Genomic DNA, 24,275 nt, shown 5'->3' with positions numbered 1-24,275 from the left:
GCCTTCTCGCGCCATGGGGATTCACAAAAGCGAGCCCCGAGGCGGGCGCCATGGACATGGCGTCTGATGCAGAAAAGGAGACGCGTGGGGGTGGGTGGGGACTGTAATAAGAATAAGACACGCGGAAAAAGGCAAATTAAGAAATAAAATGGCCCTGCCCCTACTCCTCACCCGGCAGCTGGGCCCTAACTCGCGCCGCGGGGAAGGCGTCGGGAGCGCGCTTGCCGGCTCGCGCCTCGAGTCCCAGCTTAAATCGGCTGGGAAGGGGCGGGGCCAGAGGCGCAAGGGCGGGGCCTAAAGCTGCGAGGGCGGTGGTAGCAGCGGCGGCCACGACCCCGACATCTGGGACTGTTGTTCTCTCGAGGTGGGACCGCCTCAGTCCGTTCGCCCAGAGAGCCCAGGAGCTCGTCTAGTGGGAAGGAGGCGGCCGCGTCCCCCCTCTCTCTTGTTTCCCCAAAGCTGCGGCAGGACCTGGCACAAACGTCCTGCGGTTGGTCTCCGATGCCTTTCAGTGAGGAAGGGGCGTCGAAATCCCGGTGAACGCACGTCAAGCTCCTCCAGCTCGGTGTCTTCGCTGGATCCTCAGTCACGCACCCCAGACTGGCTGCCATGACTGAAAACGCAGAGGGGGACCTGAACTCCAACCTGCTCCACGCCCCCTATCACACTGGGGACCCTCAGCTAGACACAGCCATCGGACAGTGGCTCCGTTGGGATAAGGTGGGTACCTGGTCAGCAGGGCATCCTCCCCCTCCTCCTGCATGCCCTCCCACACCGTGTACACCCTTGCCCCTCCCCACCCGGTGCTCGGCAGACTGTGGGGGAGATAGCTCAGGCCATGCGGCGGGAGCTAGCGGAGCTGGGCGTTGCCACCCACCTTTGCCTGGGCTGCCTCCCTGGGGCCGTCTGAGCTGGAAAAGGACGCCTGTAGTCGCTTCCTTTTGCAGGGCGAGAAATTGCTACCTTCCTTCCTCCTCTTCCCTTCCCGCCACCCTTCAAGTGTATGTCATGTCTCTTTTCTCCAAAAAAATAATAATAATTAATCATTATCATCGTAAGTTATACCCTTAATAGAGATATTTCCTTTCCCCTTTCTTCTCACTTGACTTCCTTCTCTGCAAATCTGAAAGTGGGTGTTTTTTGTTGTTTTTTTCCACCTTCTGAGACGATATCTAACCAGTATCTGCTTTAGCGCTGGTCTGATGTGTTTCCACCTTACGTCGCTAGGTAGTCACTGGTCTTTTATCGCTCCCGCTCCCGTGTATTCTCTAATACCACCTTTTGCTCTTCAGAAAGATAAGGTTTCTCTTTTTTCCGCTGGCCAGAAGTTATTTTCTGAAGTATCCTCTTCCAAAAATCATGTTTTCCAGGTTTCATGCGATGCTCAGGGTACAGACTTGTATCCATTCCTCCTCTGTTCCCCGACCCGTACTCTCTCCAAATTGTTGCAGTGTTTTCATCTTGTGGAGGCATATGGGATGAATATATGAGAGCCAGAATTAAAATGCAGCCATCTCACTTGTAAAAGAGGCCCTTAGCTCCAACAGAGGAAGATGATCCAAGCTTTTGCTTTGTCGAGTATATTAAATGCATTTGTTGAAGTAGAGACGGCAACGTATTTTAAATGGAATTAATAATACTGAATTAAAGAGTTAATGTGGTCGTATGTGAAATCATGTTATTCAACGTCCTAAAGGATTATTAGCCTTCTGAAAAAGTTTTATTTTCACTTTGTTCAGTCATTCATGCATTCAGCAAAAATATCCATTGAGCATTGGGTAATGTTTCGGGGCCTGTTGGGTCCAGGGTATGCTAGTGGTGAGGAAGCTAGAAAGGGTTCCTACCCTCAAAAAGCCTTCAGTCAGCAAATAAAGATCAACAAATAAGCAATTACTTGTTTAGTATTATGTGGTCATATGTATCTTGGACATTCTAATTCTTCCTCTGGAGTCTAAACCAGTGCATTTCAAACTGTTGAAGTGCATGCAGATCACCTGGAGATCTTTAAATGCAGATTGTGATTTAGGGGGCCTGGGGTGGGGTGTGAGATTCTGCTTCATGATGAACTCCCAAGAGATACCAATGCTGCTGGTCTGTGGAACACACTTTGAGTAGCAAGGCTCCAGAATGTTCTGAATGAGCTACTAGAGAGCTAACACCCTTTTTGTAGGATTTGACCATTTATACAAAAAATACATATGTACACACACTTTTTTCAGTCATGTGCAAAATCTGTGGTATCCCATTGATTACAAGGATGTGAAAAATGCGAATAACTTTAAATCCATTTTGCCAGTTTTTATTATTGCCTGCTGTGAATATAGTTCCTTGTTGTGGAAGGATACAAAAGAAGTGAAGATTTACAGATTACTCTTCTGCTTTTGGTTCATTAGGGAGGAGGAAGCCTAGTAGGAAAAAAGAGCTAAGGCTTAGCATACTGTGAAATAATATATATTGTAAACTGACCATATATATCTCTTCAGCAGAGAAATCTAAATTAGAAATGAATGTTATCTTTATAGGTTTTATATAGTTAATTGCTATTGTTTAAAGCCATCTGCTGTCAGTAAAGAAATGTGATTGTACTTGTGTCTCTGTGAAGTGAAAGGAAGATGTAAGATACTCAAAGACACTTGTAGAATTCCAACACAATTTAATTTACTGGTAACTATTATGTGTGTCAAAGCCTTTGGCCCTTCAACAGTAGGAGTTTGTTTCATTGCCAGGGGTGAAATCTTTTGTTCTATTTAGGTGCCAATTTTGACTATATTTTTCCTAATGGGTCTCTTGATAAAAATATTGGCTGAGTGAATTAATATTAATTGTCCATTATGTACCTAGATATTGTTGGGTATATTGAAATGTGAAAAGACTATGAAATACATATACATGTAAAAAGATAATGCTGGGATGGTATTGGTGGCAATTTAATGGTTTATAGGCAGTCAGTTTTTATAGGAGTTTAAAAGCAAATGACCTGTGGACTGGGATAGTCAAGGAAGACAATAAGACGATGGGATACATATAAAAAGAATGGGGAGAGCCCTCACCGAAAGTGGAAGAGAAATTAATTTATATTTAAAAGGCTTTCCATATACAAGGTACTGACTGAAAACCTGTGGGAGACACAAAGATTGATTAGATATGGATTGTATCTTCAAAGAACATAGAAGGGCATATAAAACAAAAGCTTACAAATATAATACAGGGAGCAAGTAACAAGTGCTTTTAACAGATTTAAATAAGTTTAATAATTATTTAATAAAAATAATATTTACTTAACCAATCCCTCTCTCAATGGGAAAAATGCTTTTAATTAGTAAGGAAAAATACATCTATTATAGATTGATAGTGTAGGTAAGCTAGGCTGTGGTGTCCCAGGGCACTGAAATGTGGAGTGCAGAAATGTGAAACAATAGTTTGGATTTATTGCATTACATGTTGGTGATGACATGTGTGGTCTTCCAGCATGGAGAAAGTGAGATAATACCTGATTAATACCTATTTATTTTTTATAGTGAAGAAAAGAACCTACCAAATGCCCTGATCCTTGATGACTCTGGTGAGATACATAGTACTAAGTCATAAGTTGATCTAAAGGCAATTTGTTACTTGCCCAGGTCACCAGTATTGCTAGTTTTAGTCATGGTGGGTGGTGTTCTTTGAAATTTCTTCATGAAACAGGTGTTATCTGTGCTAAACCCTTCAGAATTAGTTAAAATTTAGACTTGACAACATTGAGAGGAGGAATATTCCAAGTAGAGAGAAAAACATTAATGTGTGTACTTAGAAAATTTGTTTCTGCAGTAGCTTAGTGTACATAGAAACTGTTGGAAAGGCATGTAGACCAGGTCATAGAAAGGCATCAGTATGTGGTTAGTGGCCTTGAATAAAGGTATATGAAAGTGTTAAAACAAAAATAGTGCAATAAGACAGGGTGTTTATTGGGGAGGTCCCAGGTACCCCTTGCTCTTGCTATGGAGTGACATTCTTTTGTTCCGTTTACTATAGTCCAGTATCTGACCCTTGATTCTTATGCCTTCAGACTAATTTGTTAGTCTGTCTTGTCTCAGGATGGACTCATGCTGCTCAAGGTCACAGTAACTGATGTCAGAATTCAGAAAGCTGTTTTATTAATTTATGGTACAGATGTAATATAGATGAATTTGTCTCAGTCAGGCCATTTTCTAGATGCACCATAAGGGAAGTGAAAGAATCTAAAGATTTGTAGTGATTATGAAATCAAATCACAAGGAGTCAAATATATGGCATAAATGTTTAACAGCATTAGCCTGTGATAAGTAAACGCATCCATCTCTCTGATGGGACTGTCCTACCACTGGAATCCACCAAGTCTGTGGATCAAAGTGTTCCTCTTCCAGCCAATGCACAGATGACACTGCTATAGTGCTCTCCCCTTCTATCTTTTAGAGCTAAAGCCCCCACTTCCTTCCTAATGCTTTCATACATTCTATCAAATTACAGACAAGTCTTGCTGGCTAGAAGCTAGGTTCCGTATAAACATGACAACTCTCTCCTGTTTTTGATATACTCTAAATTTTACCATTTTTGAAAACAGTCTTATCAAAGACATTAAGCCCTGTCCAAGTTTGGGTGTCTAAATGTGGGTAGGGAGTGGGATGGGACCCAGGGCAGAGCTGCTCAGCCAGCGGTAGTGGCAACAACTCTATACCTATTGACAACAGTGTGGAGGCAGGAATTGGCCATGGCATTTTGAGAAATAACGAGTGCTGTTGTCTCTGAAGGTAGGTTTATGTTGAGAAAGAGTAGAATGTAAAGATAGATTAATTAGGTTATGGTTATGAAATGCCTGAAAATAGAAATAAAAGACTTCATCCTAAAGTCAGTGGTTTTCAAACATCTAGCAATGAAAGTTTTCAAGCAAAATACAGTCCACATTTTTTTAAAAGTGTTGAATGAATTTCCTTTTAAATCATCATTGTGTGATGGAAAACACACCCATGAAGCACATCTACAGAGGTTGTCTAGTCCAGTTTCATTGTGCAGAGACCCAAAGAAGTGAAAATTATCAGTGGTGGTGGATAGAACCTGAATCAGAACTTGAATCTGCCACCTAGTTCAATACAGTTTTTATAATGGTTTAGTCGCTAAGGCGTGTCTGACTCTTGTGACCTCCATGGACTGTAGCCTGCTAGGCTCCTTTGTCCATGGGATTCTCCAGGCAAGAACTCTGGAGTGGGTTGCTATTTCCTCCTCCATTTTTTTTAATAATACTAGTCTATATTACATTTTTTGTTAACCTTTTTCTAATACTTTACATAATTTGGCATTTTATCAATGAAGAATACTTATCACCTTGTTAATTTTGGAAAATATTAGTGGTTATTACTTAAATTTATTTGTGTAGTGTTTCAAACCTTGATGATCTAAATAATTTGATATTCACAGCAACCCTGTATGGTAGGCAGGTTAGGTGTAGTTATCCCCACTTTTACTACTAAAGAAACTTAGTTTCAGACAAGGAAAATGACCTGCTCAAGGACATATGGCTTTTAAGTGGTAGACTTGGAACTAAACCTAGGATATCTGATCTTTACTCTAGCTTTCTTATCACTGTACTAGACTCTGTAACTGGAATGTTTAATAGATGTTAGTGACATTGTAAATCAAGTTTCAAGGACCTCATTAAAACCATTTTATTGGTTTTTGTATAAGCTGAAGTAGACTGTAATATTCTGCAGAATAAATTGCCATGGAATTTTTTTTTAAAGAGCTGAATTTGCTGCTTAACAGTTGCTTTGGTTTCCTTAGCAACAACATTCTCCCTCTGTCGAAGACATTTAGTATGTAGAAATAAGGGTTTGGAGAGGTATATATACACACATATATATATATATATATATATATACACACATTTATTTTTTCCTTTTATATATTTCCAAATTTCTTACATTTGCTTTTTAGTTTCTACAATTTTATTTTTAAATTTATTTTTATTTATTTCAAAGAAATACATGCTTATGGTTTTTTTAAAAAATAGTAAAAAGAGATTATAATGGAAATCAGTATTCCTACTTGCCTCTTCTCATTCTCAGTTTGCTCCTTAGAACCCATTTCTGACTTCTTAGTTATTGTCGTGGCCTTAAAAGCTAGTACCACTATTCCTGGATTTATTTTACATATTATCTGTCAGATACATGCTGTGAAAAATGAGAGCTCACTCACCCTGTTCTCTGTCCTGACTAAATTACATTATGCCATTAGTTTTAGTTATTCTTGTGAAAACTTAAATAATTCAATTAGTGCTAACAAAGTCTCCAGAACCGTAAGCCCAACTCACAAACACAGAGCTCCCAGTTAGCCATTCTGTTTGAGAAGAGACTAGCAGAAAACATGCCTATGTATTAAAAACCAGAGAAAAGCCGTACCCAGCTTCCCAGAAAAATTGGTGGATATCAGTGACTTACCAAGGATCAAGTTATGTAAAGAAAAAAAGCAGCATGAAGAGTAAAAACAAAGCAATGGGCCCAGAAAAGAACCAAGGTAAAGGAACATAACAACTTAAAATCAATTTTAAAAGGTGATTATTTTATCAAATAAAGAAAGATGCTATATAAAAGGAACAGCAAAGAAGAATGAGCTCTTGGAAGTTAGGGGGGGCAAAAAACTGTATTCCTCCACCCCCCTGCCAAATGCAATAGAAAATATAAAAGTTTAAGTTGAAGAAACCTATAGCAAAAGGAAATAGAAAATATGAGAGAAGCTGACATGAAGGAACCACCCCAGGAGTCCATTGTAAAGAAATCACAGATGACAACTGTGCACTAGTTGGACACTGGGCTTTAAAGAAATGTATCTTAAAAAAGAATGCAATGTCTGTGCCATGAAAGAGAGCTGGAAGATGTTAATGATAATGATGAAGATTTCTGGCAACAGCGACATCAAAAAAAGAAAAGCAGTTAACCACAGATGGAAGAAAGGGAGGAAGGGGAGGAGGGAGGGCAGGGAGGAAGGAAGTAAGACAGACTTGAATAAGCAAGTTATGGTTCAAAAGTGAAGCAAACTAAAATAGGGTGTGATTTTTGAAGAATTAATTGATGGAGCTTAAGGGGAAAAAAATCCATTTGATCTCAGCACCTTCAGGCGACTCAAGGTAAGCCTGGAAAGATGAAATTTTATCTAAGCCCAGCGTCTGTAGTGAACAATATTTAGATGATCTTAACCTAATACTTGCAGTATTTTCAGTTTTGAGGATTAATCTGAAGACAAAACAGAAAATTTAAATTTTTATTGTGGTTAAAAACACATAAAATTATTTACCATCTTCACTGTTTTTAAGTGTGCAGTTCAATAGCATTAATCAGATTCTCATTTTTATGAAACAGATCTCCAGAACGTTTTTGTCTTGTGAATCTGAAACTCGGTACTCGTTAAAGAAGTCCCCTTACCTCCATTCCCTCTAGCCCCAAAACACAGTGTTAACGACAGGGAAAACAGGTGGGGTAGGAGGGTTTAAGGGAACTCCCTGTACTATCTGTTCAATGTTCTGTAAACCCAAAATTTTTCTAAAAATGCAAGTCTTTGATTAAAAAAAAAAAAATACTTGAAAGGGAAAGGATTCTTATTTGAAAGCAACCTCTTCTTTCCCATCTGAAAATGTCAAAATAGGTAGACTGACTACTTCTTCCTTTTATTTAGGGTCGTCTTTGCCCTGTTTTTTCTTTCAAAAAGGATTTTTGTTTAGTTCCTTTAAGTTTTCTACAAGGCCATTAGAAGTCTATTTGGTTATATCTTATATCTAGAATTGCTTCTTCCCCATCTCTTCCTTTCCTCCTATTTGAAAAACCAGAGAGCCAAGAGAAGCTAATGAAAAGGAATTTGTCTTTATTTGGCTCTTCCAAATTATACTTACAAAAGTGAAAGTGAAAGTGTTAGTTGCTCTATAGTGTCTGACTCTTTACGACCCCATGGACTGCAGCCCACCAGGATCCTCCGTCCATGGGGTTTCCCAGGTAAGAATACTGGAGTGGGTTGCCATTTCCTCCTCCAGAGGATCTTCCCAACCCAGTGATTGAACCCAGATCTCCCACATTGCAGGCAGATTCTTTGCCGTCTGAGCCACCAGGGAAGTCATGGGTAAGTTGTAGTCGCTTAGTCATGTCTGACTCTGTGACCCCATGGATGGACTGTAGCCCACCAGGCTCCTCTATCCTTGGAATTCTCCAGGCAAGAATACTGGCGTGGATAACCATTCCCTTCTCTAGGGAATCTTCCTGACCAAGGGATTAAACCCAGGTCTCCCGCATTGCAAGCAAATTATTTACTGTCTGAGCCATGACTGGGACTGCCACAACAAGAGAAGCCTATGCTTATAAGATACATTAAATTGACCAAAGAATGTAAATGCTATTAAATTCCACTAACTCGGATTTTCATGGTCTCTCCAATCTGAATTTGATTTATCTATCCTTGTGGGAAGACAGTGTGTTTTGCTTATTTAGTTGTTTTTATTTATTTAATATGTCTGTTCTATATTTTAGAAACACTTTTTCCCCCAAATAAAAGGTTGGGTAGTAATTTAGTGTAGATTTTGCTAAAGGAATATTTTTTTCCATTAGTTACTCTCTGCATTATTGCTAATTAGTGCTGAAGCTGCTGCCCTCTGGTGTTGGGAGTTAATGAAGAAAATGATTAATGCTAGTGGAAAGGATACAGATAGTGTATCCAGTCTTGCATAGGATCTCTTATACCAAGTAATTTAATGAGCACTATATCTTTCCCAACAAAACTATGAAAGTGGTCTTATTGAATGCTCAAAAGAACATGAAAATTATAATGTAAATGAAAAATACTGTGCTTCTTAGATGCAAAGTCATCTTAGCTCTCAGCGCACCAGACTTTGTTAGAAAATCTTTTCAGTGTAAGTGGTAGTTTTGTGGTTTCTGCTTCAGAATTTTCTCATGTAATTTTCCCTCTGAAATATTCATTATTTATTACAGGTAAAAACTATTAAAAACCTAAATGCCTACCAATCAGAGAAAGGATACATAAGCTAGAACACTTCAGCAGTTGAAAACCGATCAAGGGAAATTAAACTGAACAGGGGACATGCAATAACAATGAAGAGATTTTTTTAAATTGAGGTATAGTTGGTATACAATGTTATATGTCAGATGTACAGCATAGTCATTCAAAATTTTTATAAATTATATTCCAGTTGAAGTTATAAAACATTGGCTGTATTTCCTGTGATGTCTTTTTCAATGACGCAGTTCTTCACATCAGGTGGCCAAAGTATTGAAGCTTTCAGCATCAGTCCTTCTAATGAATATTCAGGACTGATTCCTTTACGAATGACTGGTTTGATCTCCTTGCTGTCCAAGGGACTCTCAAGAGTCTTCGCTAACTCCACAGTTCAAAACCATCAGTTCTTCGGCTCTCAGCTTTCTTTATAATCCAACTCTCACATCTGTACATGACTACTGGAAAAACCATAGCTTTGACTAGACAAACCTTTGTTGGCAAAGTAATGTCTCTGCTTTTTAATATGTTGTCTAGGTTGGTCATCTCTAATTTTCTTGAAGAGGTCTCTAGTCTTTCCCAATCTGTTGTTTTCCTCTATTTGTTTGCACTGATTGCTGAGGAAGGCTTTCTTATCTCTCCTTGCTATTCTTTGGAACTCTGCATTCAGATGAGAATATCTTTCCTTTTCTCCTTTGCTTTTCGCTTCTCTTCTCTTCCCAGCTATCTGTAAGGCCTCCTCAGACAGCCATTTTGCTTTTTTGCATTTCTTTTTCATGGGGATTTTCTTGATCCTTGTCTCCTGTACAATGTCACGAACCTCTGTCCATAGTTCATCAGGCATTCTGTCTATCAGGTCTAGTCCCTTAAATCTACTTTTTACTTCCACTGTATACTCATAAGGGATTTGATCTAGGTCATACCTGAATGGTCTAGTGGTTTTCCCTACTTTCTTCAATTTAAGTCTGAATTTGGCAATAAGCAGTTCATGATCTGAGCCACAGTCTGCTCCCGGTCTTGTTTTTGCTGACTGTATAGAGCTTCTCCATCTTTGGCTGCAAAGAATATAATCAATCTGATTTTGGTGTTGACCATCTGGTGATGTCCACGTGTAGAGTCTTCTCTTGTGTTGTTGGAATAGGGTGTTTGCTATTACCAGTGTGTTCTCGTGGCAAAACTCTATTAGCCTTTGCCCTGCTTCATTCTGTACTCCAAGGCCAAACCTGCCTGTTACGCCAGGTGTTTCTTGACTTCCTACTTTTGCATTCCAGTCCCCTATAATGAAAAGGACATCTTTTTTGGGTGTTAGTTCTAGAAGATCTTGTAGGTCTTCATAGAATCGTTCAACTTCAGCTTCTTCGGCGTTACTGGTCTGGGCATAGACTTGGATTACCGTGATATTGAACAGTTTGCCTTGGAAGCGAACAGAGATCATTCTGTCGTTTTTGAGATTGCATCCAAGTACTGCATTTCGGACTCTTCTGTTGACCATGATGGCTACTCCATTTCTTCTAAGGGATTCTTGCCCACAGTAGTAGATATAATGGTCATCTGAGTTAAATTCACCCATTCCAGTCCATCTTAGTTCGCTGATTCCTAGAATGTCAACGTTCACTCTTGCCATCTCCTGTTTGACCACTTCCAGTTTGCCTTGATTCATGGACCTAACATTCCAGGTTCCTATGCAATATTGCTCTTTACAGCAAGATACCAAGGGAATATTTCACGCAAAGATAGGCTCGATAAAGGACAGAAATGGTATGGACCTAACAGAAGCAGAAGATATTAAGAAGAGGTGGCAAGAATACACAGAAGAACTGTACAAAAAAGATCTTCACGACACAGATAATCACGATGGTGTGATCACTCACCTAGAGCCAGACATCTTGGAATGTGAAGTCAAGTGGGCCTTAGAAAGCATCACTACGAACAAAGCTAGTGGAGGTGATGGAATTCCAGTTGAGCTATTTCAAATCCTCAAAGGTGATGCTGTGAAAGTGCTGCACTCGATATGCCAGCAAATTTGGAAAACTCAGCAGTGGCCACAGGACTGGAAGAGGTCAGTCTTCGTTCCAATCCCAAAGAAAGGCAATGCCAAAGAATGCTCAAACTACCGCACAATTGCACTCATCTCACATGCTAGTAAAGTAATGCTCCAAATTCTCTAAGCCAGGCTTCAGCAATACGTGAACCGTGAACTTCCAGATGTTCAAGCTGGTTTTAGAAAAGGCAGAGGAACCAGAGATCAAATTGCCAATATCCGCTGGATCATCGAAAAAGCAAGAGAGTTCCAGAAAAACATCTATTTCTGCTTTATTGACTATGCCAAAGCTTTTGACTGTGTGGATCACAATAAACTGTGGAAAATTCTGGAAGAGATGGGAATACCAGATCATCTGACCTGTCTCTTGAGAAACCTGTATGCAGGTCAGGAAGCAACAGTCAGAACTGGACATGGAACAACAGACTGGTTCCAAATAGGAAAAGGAGTACGTCAAGGCTGTATATTGTCACCCTGCTTATTTAACTTACATGCAGAGTACATCATGAGAAACGCTGGGCTGGAAGAAACACAAACTGGAATCAAGATTGCCGGGAGAAATATCAATAACCTCAGATATGCGGATGACACCACCCTTATGGCAGAAAGTGAAGAAGAACTAAAGAGCCTCTTGATGAAGGTGAAGGAGGAGAGTGAAAAAGTTGGCTTAAAGCTCAATGTTCAGAAAACTAAGATCATGGCATCTGGTCCCATCACTCCATGGGAAATAGATGGGGAAACAGTGGAAACAGTGTCAGACTTTACTTTTTTGGGCTCGAGAATCACTGCTGATGGTGACTGCAGCCATGAAATTAAAAGACGCTTACTACTTGGAAGGAAGGTTATGGCCAACCTAGATAGCATGTTTAAAAGCAGAGACATTACTTTGCCAACAAAAGTCCGTCTAGTCAAGACTATGGTTTTTCCAGTGGTCATGTATGGATGTGAGAGTTGGACGGTGAAGAAAGCTGAGCACCGCAGAATTGATGCTTTTGAACTGTGGTGTTGGAGAAGACTCTTGAGAGTTTCTTGGACTGCAAGGAGATCCAATCAGTCCATCCTAAAAGAGATCAATCCTGGGTGTTCATTGGAAGGTCTGATGTTGAAGCTGAAGCTCCAATACTTTGGCCACCTCATGCGAAGTGTTGACTCATTGGAAAAGACCCTAATGCTGGGTAGGATTGGGGGCGGGAGGAGAAGGGGACGACAGAGGATGAGATGGTTGGATGGCATCACCGACTCGATGAACATGGGTTTGGGTAGACTCCGGGAGTTGGTGATGGACAGAGAGGCCTGGCGTGCTGCAATTCATGGGGTCGCAGAGAGTCGGACACAACTGAGCGACTGAACTGAACTGAGGTTGGTCATAGCTTTTCTTCCAAGGAGAAAGCGTCTTTTAATTTCATGGCTGCAGTCACCATCTTCAGTGATTTTGGAGCTCAAGAAAATAAAATCTGTCACTGTTTCCATTGTTTCCCCATCTATTTGCCATGAAGTGATGGGACCATATGCCATGATCTTAGTTTTCTGAATGTTGAGTTTTAAGCCAACTTTTTCACTTTCTTCTTTCACTTTCATCAAGCGGCTCTTTACTTCTTCTTTGCTTTCTGCCATAAGGATGGTGTCATCTGCATATCTGAGGTTATTGATATTTCTCCCAGCAATCTTGATTCCAGCTTGTGCTTCATCCATCTCGGCATTTCACATGATGTACTCTGCGTATAACTTAAATAAGTAGGGTGACAATATACAGCCTTGATGTACTCCTTTTCTGATGTGGAACCAGTCTGTTGTTCCATGTCCAGTTCTAACTGTTGCTTCCTGACCTGCATACAGATTTCTCAGGAGGAAGGTCAGGTGGTCTGGTATTCCCATCTCTTTAACAATTTTCCACAGTTTGTTGTGATCCACACAGTCAAAGGCTTTGACATAGTTAATAAAGCAGATGTTTTTCTGGAACTCTCTCACTTTTTCGATGATCCAACGGATGTTGGCAATTTGATCTCTGGTTCCTCTGCCTTTTCTAAAACCAGCTTGAACATCTGGAAGTTCATGGTTCACCTATTGCTGAAGCCTGGCTTGAGGAATTTTGAGCATTACTTTACTAGCGTGTGCTGCTGCTGCTAAGTCGCTTGAGTCGTGTCCGACTCTGTGCGACCCCATAGACGGCAGCCCACCAGGCTCCGCCGTCCCTGGGATTCTCTAGGCAGGAACACGGGAGTGGGTTGCCATTTCCTTCTCCAAGATGAGTGCAATTTGAGCATTCCTTGGCATTGCCTTTCTTTGGGATTGGAATGAAAACTGACCTTTTCCAGTCCTGTGGCCACTGCTGAGTTTTCCAAATTTGCTGGCACATTGAGTGCAGCACTTTCACAGCATTGTCTTTTAGGATTTGAAATAGATCAACTGGAATTCCATCACCTCCACTAGCTTTGTTCTTAGTGATGCTTCCTAAGGCCCACTTGACTTCACATTCCAGGATGTCTGGCTCTAGGTGAGTGTGATTGATCACACCATTGTGATTATTTGCATCATGAAGATCTTTTTTGTACAGTTCTTCTGTGTATTCTTGCCACCTCTTCTTAGTACCTTCAGCTTCTGTTAGGTCCATACCATTTCTGTCCTTTATTGAGCCCATCTTTGCATGAAATGTTCCCTTGATATCTCTAATTTTCTTGAAGAGATCTCTAGTCTTTCCCATTCTATTGTTTTCCTCTATTTCTTTGCATTGATCGCTGAGGAAGACTTTCTTATCTCTCCTTGCTATTCTTTGGAACTCTGCATTCAAATGGGAATATCTTTCCTTTTCTCCTTTGCTTTTTGCTTCCCTTCTTTTCACAGCTATTTGTAAGGCCTCCTCAGACAGCCATTTTGCTTGTTTGCATTTCTTTTTCTTGGGGATGGTCTTGATTCCTGTCTCCTGTACAGTGTCACGAACCTCCGTCCATAGTTCATCAGGCACTCTGTCTATCAGATCTAGTCCCTTAAATCTATTTCTCACTTCCACTGTATAGTCATAAGGGATTTGATTTAGGTCATACCTGAATGGTCTAGTGGTTTTCCCCACTTTCTTCAATATAAGTCTGAATTTGGCAATAAGGAGTTCATGATCTGAGCCATAGTCAGCTCCCGGTCTTGTTTTTGCTGACTGTATAGAGCTTCTCCATCTTTGGCTGCAAAGAATATAATCAGTCTGATTTCAGTGTTGACCATCTGGTGATGTCCATGTGTAGAGTCTTCTCTTGTGTTGTTGGAGTTCAATTTGTGTCAAATGCTTTTTCTGCATCTACTGAGAAGACCATGTTTAGTTTTTTTTTTTTTAGTTAAAGCTTTATTTTTTAAGCAGTTTTAGGTTCACAGCACAACTGAAGGTAAAGTAGATATTTCTCATATTCCCCTTACCCTCACTCATGGATAGCTTCCCTCATTATCAACATCCCCCACCAGTGTGGTACACTTGTTAGAATTGATAAACCTACACTGACACATATTAATCACCCAAAATCCATTGTTTCCAGTATGCTGTTGGGCTTCACCCCACAGACCTTCATGCCTTGTATTTGCCTAGCCTCAAGACTGAAGAAAGAGCTCACAGTCAGCAACAGAGACATCAATGATTTAATGGACAGGGGCATCTTACATGTCTGAAGCGAGGTCCTGGAGCAAAACTCCATCATGTATGTCAGATGGCATGGCAGTAGAATAAGTTATTGGGGAAAGCAGTGAAAGAATTTACCAGTTACAAAGGAAATTGATGTCAGGTTAGTACATCAGTTACCAGGGAAACCAGCAGAGGAACATCACTGCCCCTTTGATAAACTATCATATTGGAGCTGTTCTGATCTGGAGATTAGAGCAATAACTAGCTGGGGATGGGGGCAAGTATGTCTCTGTGATTAGGAAGGACGGTTAGTCATGTGAGTAGAGTGTAGGTGAAACGGAATGATCGAATAGGGTGTATTCAGAGAGGAAGAGAACAGCTATCTTGGCCAGCCTTATTATACATATGTTTTATTCTTAGTAGTGTACATTGTATGGGTTTGGACAAATGTGTAATGATGTGGTCTACCATTATATTGTCATGCAGAACAGTTTCACTATCCTAAGAATCCTCTCTCTCTCTGCTTAGTTGTGTCCAACTCTTTGTGACCCCATGGACTATAGCCCACCAGGTTCCTCTGTCCATGGGGTTTTCCAGGCAAGAATATTGGAGTGGGTTGCCATTTCCTCCTTCAGGGCATGTTCCTGACCCAGGGGTCAAACCTGCATCTCCTGCATTGGCAGGTGGGTTCTTTACCACTGAACCACCTGGGAAACTTTATGTTCCACCTGTTCATCACTTCCTCAACTCTCAACCTTTGGCAGCCACTGATCCTTTTAGTTTCCACAGTTTTCCCTTTTCCAGAATGTCACATAGTGGGAATCACACAGTATTTGGCCTTTTCAGATTGGCTTCTTTCACTTAGTAATAATATGCTTTTAAGTTTCCTCCATGTCTTTTCATGGCTTGAGAGCTCATTTCTTTTTATCACTGAATAATAGTCCATTGTTTGGATGTACTATAACATTAAACAGTTTTTTTACTTTGTGATATCATGAATTATAGTGATTTTTGAATGTTGATTCAACTGATTTTCCTCAGTTGAATAAATACCACCTGGTCATAATGTATTATTCTTTTTATATATTTTGTTAAGGATCTTTTTGTATATTTGTCAGATTTTTGTATTAGGATTATGCTGGCCTTGTAAAATTAATTGAAATGTTCCCTGCTTTATTTTCTGAAAACCTTTTTGTATGATGGTATTATTTTTTCTTTAAATGTTTGATAGAATTTGCCACCTAACCCATCTGGGCCTGAAGTTTTCTTCATGGAAAGCTTTTTGAGAACAAATACAATTTTTTTAATAGATATTGGACTTTGGGGATTTTGTTTCATTAGTTTCAATTTTGGAAAATTAACTTTCCTCAGTTTATTTAGAGTTACTATTATACCACTTATTGTAAGTTCTTGCAACAGTGTTGGCCCGTGTTTTATCATCAATATCACCTCCATCCTTTATCATTTGTATCACTTTTTATAAAAGTGTTATAGTTTTTGCTTTAGTCAGTCCCCTGCGTTTTAAAGACATTAAGAAGAAAAAACAGTCTGTTTATATTTATCCAGCTTTCTACCATATCCAGTGCTCTTCATTCTTTCCCCAAAATTCAAGTTTCCAAATAATATCCCTCCCCTTCAACTTAAAGAATTTCCTTTAGCCTTTATTATAATACAGATTCACTGGCAATGAATTCTCTTAGTGTTCTTTATACATATGTTAGATTTCTTGGTATTGTCTTGGATAGACCCCTGAGACTCTATTAAATTTATTTTTATCTTTTTCTCTCTGTATTTCAGAATAGATCATTTCTATTGATCTGTCTTCTAGTTCATGGACCCTTTCATCTCCATTCTGCTATTAAGACCATTCAGTGAATTTTTAATCTCAGATATTGTATTTTTCAGTTCTAAAATTTCCATCTGGTTCTTTTGTATAGTTTTCTTCTGTGAGATGTCTCATCTTTTCCTGCATTCCAAGAGCATTTTTCTTTAAGTCACTGATAATAGCTCTGTTAAAATCCTTGTTGGCTAATTCTAACATCTGGATATGTTAGAGTTGGTCACCACTAATTATCTCTGCTCTTGAGAATGCATTGCGTTTCTCTAATTCTTCATTTGTCTGGTGATTATGGATTGCATCATGGACATGATGAGTGTTATATTGTGGAGAGCCTGGAATCTGTTTTTCCTTTGGAGAGTGTTTATTTTGTTTATTTTAGTATGTAATTAACTTGGTTGAACTCAGACTGTACACTCTGTTTCCTGAGAGGCTTCTCAAATCCATTTGTTTTTTTATCCTTAGCTGATGTCTATCCCACACTTACGTAGTAGAGGAGTCAGCTAGAGTTCTGGACAGAGTTTGTGGACAGAATGTGGGGTTCTTCCTTTCTGTATCTCTCCTTTCTTGGATGTGTACTCCAGTGGGCATGGTTGCCCTGAATCCTGTGCTCTGTTTCTTCGGGCCGTAAGGACCGTGGGGCTTCCATTGGTATTTCAGCCACCGCACAAGGCTCTGACTACTGTCTGTTCTCAAAAGCCATAAAACTAGGAAACTCATCTGTGCTGGTTCCTTCTCCTAAGTATTAACTCCCTTTTAGAATCAAATCTGTATTTATTCACTCTCTCGGACTTGAAGGTCTTGTGGATTTTGTTTTTGTTTCTTTGTTTTTTATTTGGTCTAAGAGGTTACAGTTGTTATCTGTAGGAAGGTCAGATATGGTTGGAATTTACTTGGCCATACAGGAAGCAGATGGTACATGATATTTTTTGTGCCATTTAAAGTTATTTCTTTCTGTTCACTGGTATAGAGAAATACAGTTATCTTTTGAACATTGACCTTGTATCAAAAAACTCTACTATATTCTAACAATTCTAAAAATTATTTATTCTCTTAGATTTTTTAATGTGCCCAATCATTTCATCTGCAAATTATGTGAGTTTTATTTCTTCTCTATTCTTGTACTTTTTGTCTGTTTTTCTTGCTTTATAGGTTTGGCTAGGACTATAGGATTTTCTGTCTTGCCACCCCATCCCACCCTGCCTTTCTCCTTCTTATTCTCCTCCTTCTTATAGCTTGCCATTATCAGATTCAGGAAGTTCCTTTCTATTCCTTATGTGCTGAAAGTTGAAAGTTTAAACTTACTTATATGTATCTTAGGGTTTTGTTTCCTAGAAGCAAAGAGGAATTTCTGTGCAAATGATTTATAAAAGAAACGCTCTCAGGAGAAACCTGTAAAGGAGTGAGGGAATCAGGATAGGGAAAGGAAAGAACTAAGCAGTGATATAATTTCAGGTGAAGTTTAATTAATCAAGTTTAATCAGCTTGATTCTATGCTTTCTGGAGTGTTAATTGCACAATAGAGTTATACTCCTGCACTAAATATCATTAGCTGTTGGTCATGAGGGAAAGGTGTGTATAACTCTCAGGTCCTCTGCATAAGCTGGTTCCAGTCATCCCAAGGAAGTTCTCCAGAGAATGTTGCATGTGTGAACTCATAACAGTAGTACCTATAGCTGCTAGAAATGGACACAACTATCCAGTTAAGAGGATCTCTGGAGAATCTTAATGGGATCTTAGCACACACATCCTGAGTTTTTATATATTCCTTGTTTGCTAAGGTTTCAACATATGTAGTAAGTGTTTTACTTTACTAGGTGCTTTCTCTGTTCAGATTGTCATTTGATTTTTCTTTTTAAAACTGTCAATGTTGTGGATAACCTTGATTAATTTCCAGATATTATACCAACATTATATTCTGGCATAAAAACACTTTGTCATGATTTATTATTCTTTTTATTTATTTCTGGATTTGGTTTGATAGATTTTACTTAGGATTTTTGCACCTGTGTTCATTGGTGAGGTCAGACAATGATTTTTTTCTTTCTGATGATGTTTGTTGTATCTAGGTTAAGCTAGACACAGGAAAAGAATTGATAGGTGTACAGTATTCTCTGGAAGAGTTCTTTCAAGATTTGAATTATTTATTTCTTAAACATACTTGGGAACTTGCCAATAAAGTCAACTGGGGCTGGAGCTCTCTTTGTGGGTACATTTTATGATTTAATCTCTTGCATGTTTATAATTCTAATCAGGTTTTTTTTCCTTGAACAAAATTGTCTATTTGTCTGAATTTTCAAATTAGAGTTTTTGTCTTTTCCAGAAAAGTGGGATTATGTATACCAGAGAGTGAAATTGCTGGATCATATGGGTTTTTTTTTAGTTTTTTAAGGAACCTCCATACTGTTCTCCATAATGCCTGCACCAATTTACATTCCCACCAACAGTGTAGGAGGGTTTCCCTTTCTCCACATCCTTTTCAGAATTTATTACTTGAGGACTTTTTGGTGATGACCATTCTGAATAATGTGAGGTGATACTTCACTGTAGTTTTGCCTTTCTCTAGTGTTTAGAGGTGTTCAGCATCTTTTCATGTGTCTGTTGGCCATCTGTATGTCTTCTTTGGAAAAATGTCTATTGAGGTTCTCTGCTCATTTTTTTTTATTGCGTTTTCACTTGTTTTGATTACAAATGTTTTTTTCCTCAATTTGTCTTTTGGATCTATTTATGTAATTTTTATCATGCAGAACATAATTATAATTTTATTGACAGATAATACTTGGGAGATATGTCACACTTAACATTTTCTGTTTGTTGAACATATTAAAGTGTTTCTGATGTTTGTCCAGTTTTTTTTTTTTTTTGAGAAATAATTGATATACATCACTGTATAAGTTTAAGGTGTACGGGACTTCCTGGTGGTCCAGTGGTTGAGTGCATGCTTCTGCTGCAGGGGGCACAGGTTTAATCCTTGGTTGGGGAACTAAAATCGCACATATCTCATAGCAGTATACGGCATGATGGTTTGATTTACATATACTGTGAAATGATTACCACAGTAGGTTTAGTTAACATCCATCATCTCATATAAATAAAATAGAGTATTTCTGATTTTTTAAAAGCTATTTTAAATAATACTGAGAGCACTGTTTTGCATATAGCTTTTTTCCTCTGGTTTATTTCTGTAGCATATGTAAAGATGACACATACATGAGATAGAGCTATTAATTTTTGACCATAGACCATTAATCAGGCCGTAATTGTAGCATGATTTCAGAAGAATATGAAAATTGGGCTTTATTAAAAAAGAAAAAATCCATCTTATTGTTTCCTTTATTGATAGTTTTCATTCTGATGGGAAAGTTTCTCCTGATTGTTAGTAGTACTTTTACGACTTCAAAATATATATTAAACATCAGGCCATGAATCTTTTTCTGGTACAAATTGAATTAAGTATAGTTACAGAATCTCAATTGACAGGATTCTAGATATCATCTTGTTTAAGCTCCTACTCAGAATTAAAATGTCTAAAATATCCCTAATAGGTAACTTCATTGTCAGAATATCCCTGGTATAGGGGACTCTTGTCTTACTTTGGAGCTAGATTCTAAAGTCAATAAATAATGAAAATTTCATAAAGTAAAAAATTATTCTTGGAAACTCTTAAATTGCCTATGAACTATAGAATATGTGACTTCAAGTATCTATCTTTATACAGTAATATATAATAATAATAGTAATTCGGACTTTCCTGGTGGCTCAGTGTTAAAGAATCCACCTGCCAGTGCAGGAGACACAGGTTTGATCCCTGGGTTGGGACGATCTCCTGGAGAAAGGAATGGCAACCCACTCCACTTGCCTGTGAAATGCCATGGACAGAGGAACCTGGTGGGCTACGGTCCATGGGGTTGCAAAAGAGCTGGACACGACTGAGTGACTAAACAACAACATATAGTAATTCACTATATATAATGGAGCACATGCACAAAATGTAATTTTTAGCAATGCTTTGGGAGGTAGGGCTAAGTACATATAGTTAACTATGTGTAAGTTAAGTGTATATGAAACTAATGTAGTACAATATTGTATAGTAGAAGGACTTCTGGTAGCTTCCCTGGTAGCTCAGCTGATAAGAATCCACCTGCAATGCAAGAGACCTGGGTTCAATCCCAAGGTTGGGAAGATCCCCTGGAGAAAGGAACAACTACCCACCAGTATTCTGGCTTGGAGAAACCATGGGCTACAGTCCATGGGGTCACAAAGAGTCAGATATGTCTGAGCGACTTTCACTTTCACTTTCAACGACAGATGAGGTAATCTGGACAACTTACCTCTAACAGCTAGAAAAGATAGGCGAAGTATAGATTTATACGTTTTGATGACTCAACAGGTTACTCAGGAACTTTCAGTTCAAGATTTGAAAGAAGATAAGAGATTCAGAGAGGTTGAGTTTAGAATTTAGGGCCATTTTTGACCTGTATTCATTTACTGATTCAGGATGGGCAGCCAAGAAGTTTAGGAGTCCGTTTTTGTTAGCCTTGCCAGGATACAGAGACCAGTATTGGAATTTAGAGCCTACCATAGGTGGGGACCCTGAAAATACTTTGGCTTTAGGGCTTCCCTGTGAACACTGGTGAGCTTGAACTAAACACCCTGCACAGAGGCTGCATGCAGCTCTGAGTCGTTGGGAGCCTGAAAAGTAGGTTAAGGTAAACCCAGATTACTAGTGTCTTCAGGAGTCTGGGAGAAGCAAAAAAAAAAAACAAAAAGTCTTCCCTAGAGGGAAGTACCTTAATCCCAAGTTTCAAATTATTCCTACTAATAATATTTCAAATATAATACTCAATACAAAGATAACCAGACACACAAGGAAACAAGTCAACATATACAAGAACCTGAAGAACCAACAGATAATAAAAGGGGCTTCTCATACAGCTGTTATCAAATGCAGACTTTAAAATAACTATGCTTGTCAACTTCTCAATTAAAAATTGGGCAGAGAAATGAAAATGATACAAAAAAGACACAGTAGATTTTAAAAGAAATTACAGATTTGAAAAATTGCAGTAACCAAAATCAAGAATTCAGTGAATGAATTTAAGAACATTTTAACCAGAATTGAAGAGAGAATTACTAAACTAGAAGATGGAAAATATATAGAATGAAGGATGGATTAACCAAAGGATGGAGAGGAAAAGAAAGGAGAATGTAAGACTTAAGATCATACAGTGAAAAAGTTCTAGTTCAGTTCAGTTGCTCACTCATGTCCAATTCTTTGCAACCCCATGGACTGCAGCAAGCCAGGCTTCCCTGTCCATCACCAACTCCCGGAGCCTACTCAAACTCAGGTCTGTCGAGTCGATGATGCCATCCAACCATCTCATCCTCTGTCGTCCCCTTCTCCTCCCACCTTCAATCTTTCCCAGCATCAGGGTCTTCTCCAGTGAAGCAGTTCTTCATGTCAGGTAGCCAGCATATTGGAGTTTCAGCTTCAGCATCAGTCCTTCCAATGAATATGCAGGACTGATTTCCTTTAGGATGGACTGGTTGGATCTCCTTGCAGTTCAAGGGACTCTCAAGAGTCTTCTCCAACACCACAGTTCAAAAGCATCAATTCTTTGGTGCTCAGCTCTCTTTATAGTCCAACTGTCACATCCATACATGAATACTGGAAAAACCATAGATTTGACTAGATGTTTAGAATCAAACCCCATACCCTCCAGAGATATTCAGAGGGCTTAAACAAAACCTTGTGTGAAAAAGTTCTAACATACATATAATTGAAATCTCTTAAGAAGAGGAAAGAAAATTAACTAGAAACAATATTTGAAGAGATAATAGCTTTGAATTTTCCTAAGCTGGTGAATGACACAAATCCACAGATAAAAGACTTTGGGGTTGATTTGTATTGTCTAAACTTTTCCCTCCGATTATGTGATCCTTCCATATAAGGAAATAAAGAAATAAAAAGGTTAATCACCACTAAAAAAGAATAGTCTGTTTCTTCTTAGTTTTATTTTTCTGTGTATTGGTATGTATCCATTTTATAAATCTGGAATCATGTTGCACGTATGGTGTATATACTTTCCCCCTTAATATATCATGAATTTTTTCCCATATCCTAGAATTCTAAAGTGATTTTTAGTATACTATTCTAATGTACTGTTACATCATACTTTTTATTTAACCAGTTTTCTATTGGATATATAATTTGCTTGTAGTTATTTTTATTATTGACAAAATAACAAATTTTATATCTTCATGACTAAATTTTAACATGCATCTATGATTTTTCCCCCTTGGGATAAATTTCTAAAAATAGAGTTAATGGATCAAAGGCTATTTAATATTTAAGCTGTTTATAACATTGGTAAATTGTCATCTGAGATATTATATCAACTTACAGCAGTAGAATGGGAAAGACTAGAGATCTCTTCAAGAAAATTAGAGATACCAAGGGAACATTTCATACAAAGATGGGCTCAATAAAGGACAGAAATGGTATGGTCCTAACAGAAGCAGAAGATATTAAGAAGAGGTGTCAAGAACACACAAAAGAGCTATACAAAAAAGATCTTCATGACCCAGATAACCACGATGGTGTGATCACTCACCTAGAGCCAGACATCCTGGAATGCAAAGCCAAGTGGGCCTTAGGAAGCATCACTATGAACAAAGCTAGTGGAGGTGATGGAATTCCAGATCCCAAAAGATGATGCTGTGAAAGTGCTGCACTCAATATGCCAGCAAACTTGGAAAACTCAGCAGTGGCCACAGGACTGGGAAAGGTCAGTTTTCATTCCAATCCCAAAGAAAGGCAATGCCAAAGAATGCTCAAACTACTTCACAATTGCACTCATCTCACACGCTAGTAAAGTAATGCTCAAAATTCTCCAAGCCAGGCTTCAACAGTACATGAACCGTGAACTTCCAGATGTTCAAGCTGGTTTTCGAAAAGGCAGAGGAACCAGAGACCAAATTGCCAACATCTGTTGGATCATCGAAAAAGCGAGAGGGTTCCAGAAATTCTGAAAGAGATGGCAATACCAGACACCTGACCTTCCTCCTGAGAAATCTGTATGCAGGTCAGGAAGCAACATTTAGAACTGGACATGGAACAATAGACTGGTTCCAAATCGGGAAAGGAGTACATCAAGGCTGTATGTTGTCACCCTGCTTATTTAACTTATATGCAGAGTACATCATGAGAAACACTGGGCTGGATAAAGCACAAGCTGGAATCAAGATTGCTGGGAGAAATATCAATAACCTCATATATGCAGATGACACCACCCTTATGACAGAAAATGAAGAACTGAAGAGCCTTTTGATGAAAGTGAAAGAGGAGAGTGAAAAAGTAGGCTTAAAACTCAACATTCAGAAAACTAAGATCATGGCATGTGGTCCCATCACTTAGTGGCAAATAGATGGGAAAACAATGGAACCAGTGACAGACTTTTATTTTGGGGGGCTCCAAAATCACTGCAAATGGTGATTGCAGTCCTGAAATTAAAAGATGCTTGCTCTTTGAAAGAAAAGCTATGACCAACCTAGACAGCATATTAAAAAGCAGAGACATTACTTTACCAACAAAAGTCTGTCTAGTCAAAGCTATGGTTTTTCCAGAAGTCATGTTTGGATGTGAGAGTTGGACTATAAAGAAAGCTGAGCAATAAAGAATTGATGCTTTTGAACTGTGTTGTTGGAGAAGACTCTTGAGAGTCCTTTGAACTGCAAGGAGATCCAACCAGTCCATCCTAAAGGAGATCAGTCCTGAGTGTTCATTGGAAGGA

General features: G+C 38.9%; 1 protein-coding gene across 3 annotated transcripts in view; it reads left to right on the top strand.

Moving 5' to 3' along the window:
- The first annotated feature begins 275 nt into the window (after nucleotides 1-275).
- Nucleotides 276-24,275, top strand: part of PGM2L1 (phosphoglucomutase 2 like 1) — a 63,246-nt gene continuing 39,246 nt past the window's right edge. For all 3 annotated transcript variants that reach the window (XM_081539605.1, XM_081539607.1, XM_081539606.1), the window contains exon 1: nucleotides 276-720. In XM_081539605.1, coding sequence (XP_081395731.1) covers nucleotides 610-720 — 111 coding nt within the window. In that variant the 5' untranslated portion in view covers nucleotides 276-609. The remainder of the gene's footprint in view (nucleotides 721-24,275) is intronic.

Source organism: Giraffa tippelskirchi, chromosome 11 (genome assembly GCF_054371585.1).
Source record: "Giraffa tippelskirchi isolate mGirTip1 chromosome 11, T2T-mGirTip1v1.2.pri, whole genome shotgun sequence".
NCBI lineage: Eukaryota > Metazoa > Chordata > Mammalia > Artiodactyla > Giraffidae > Giraffa > Giraffa tippelskirchi.
This window is presented reverse-complemented; position numbering and strand designations above follow the sequence as displayed.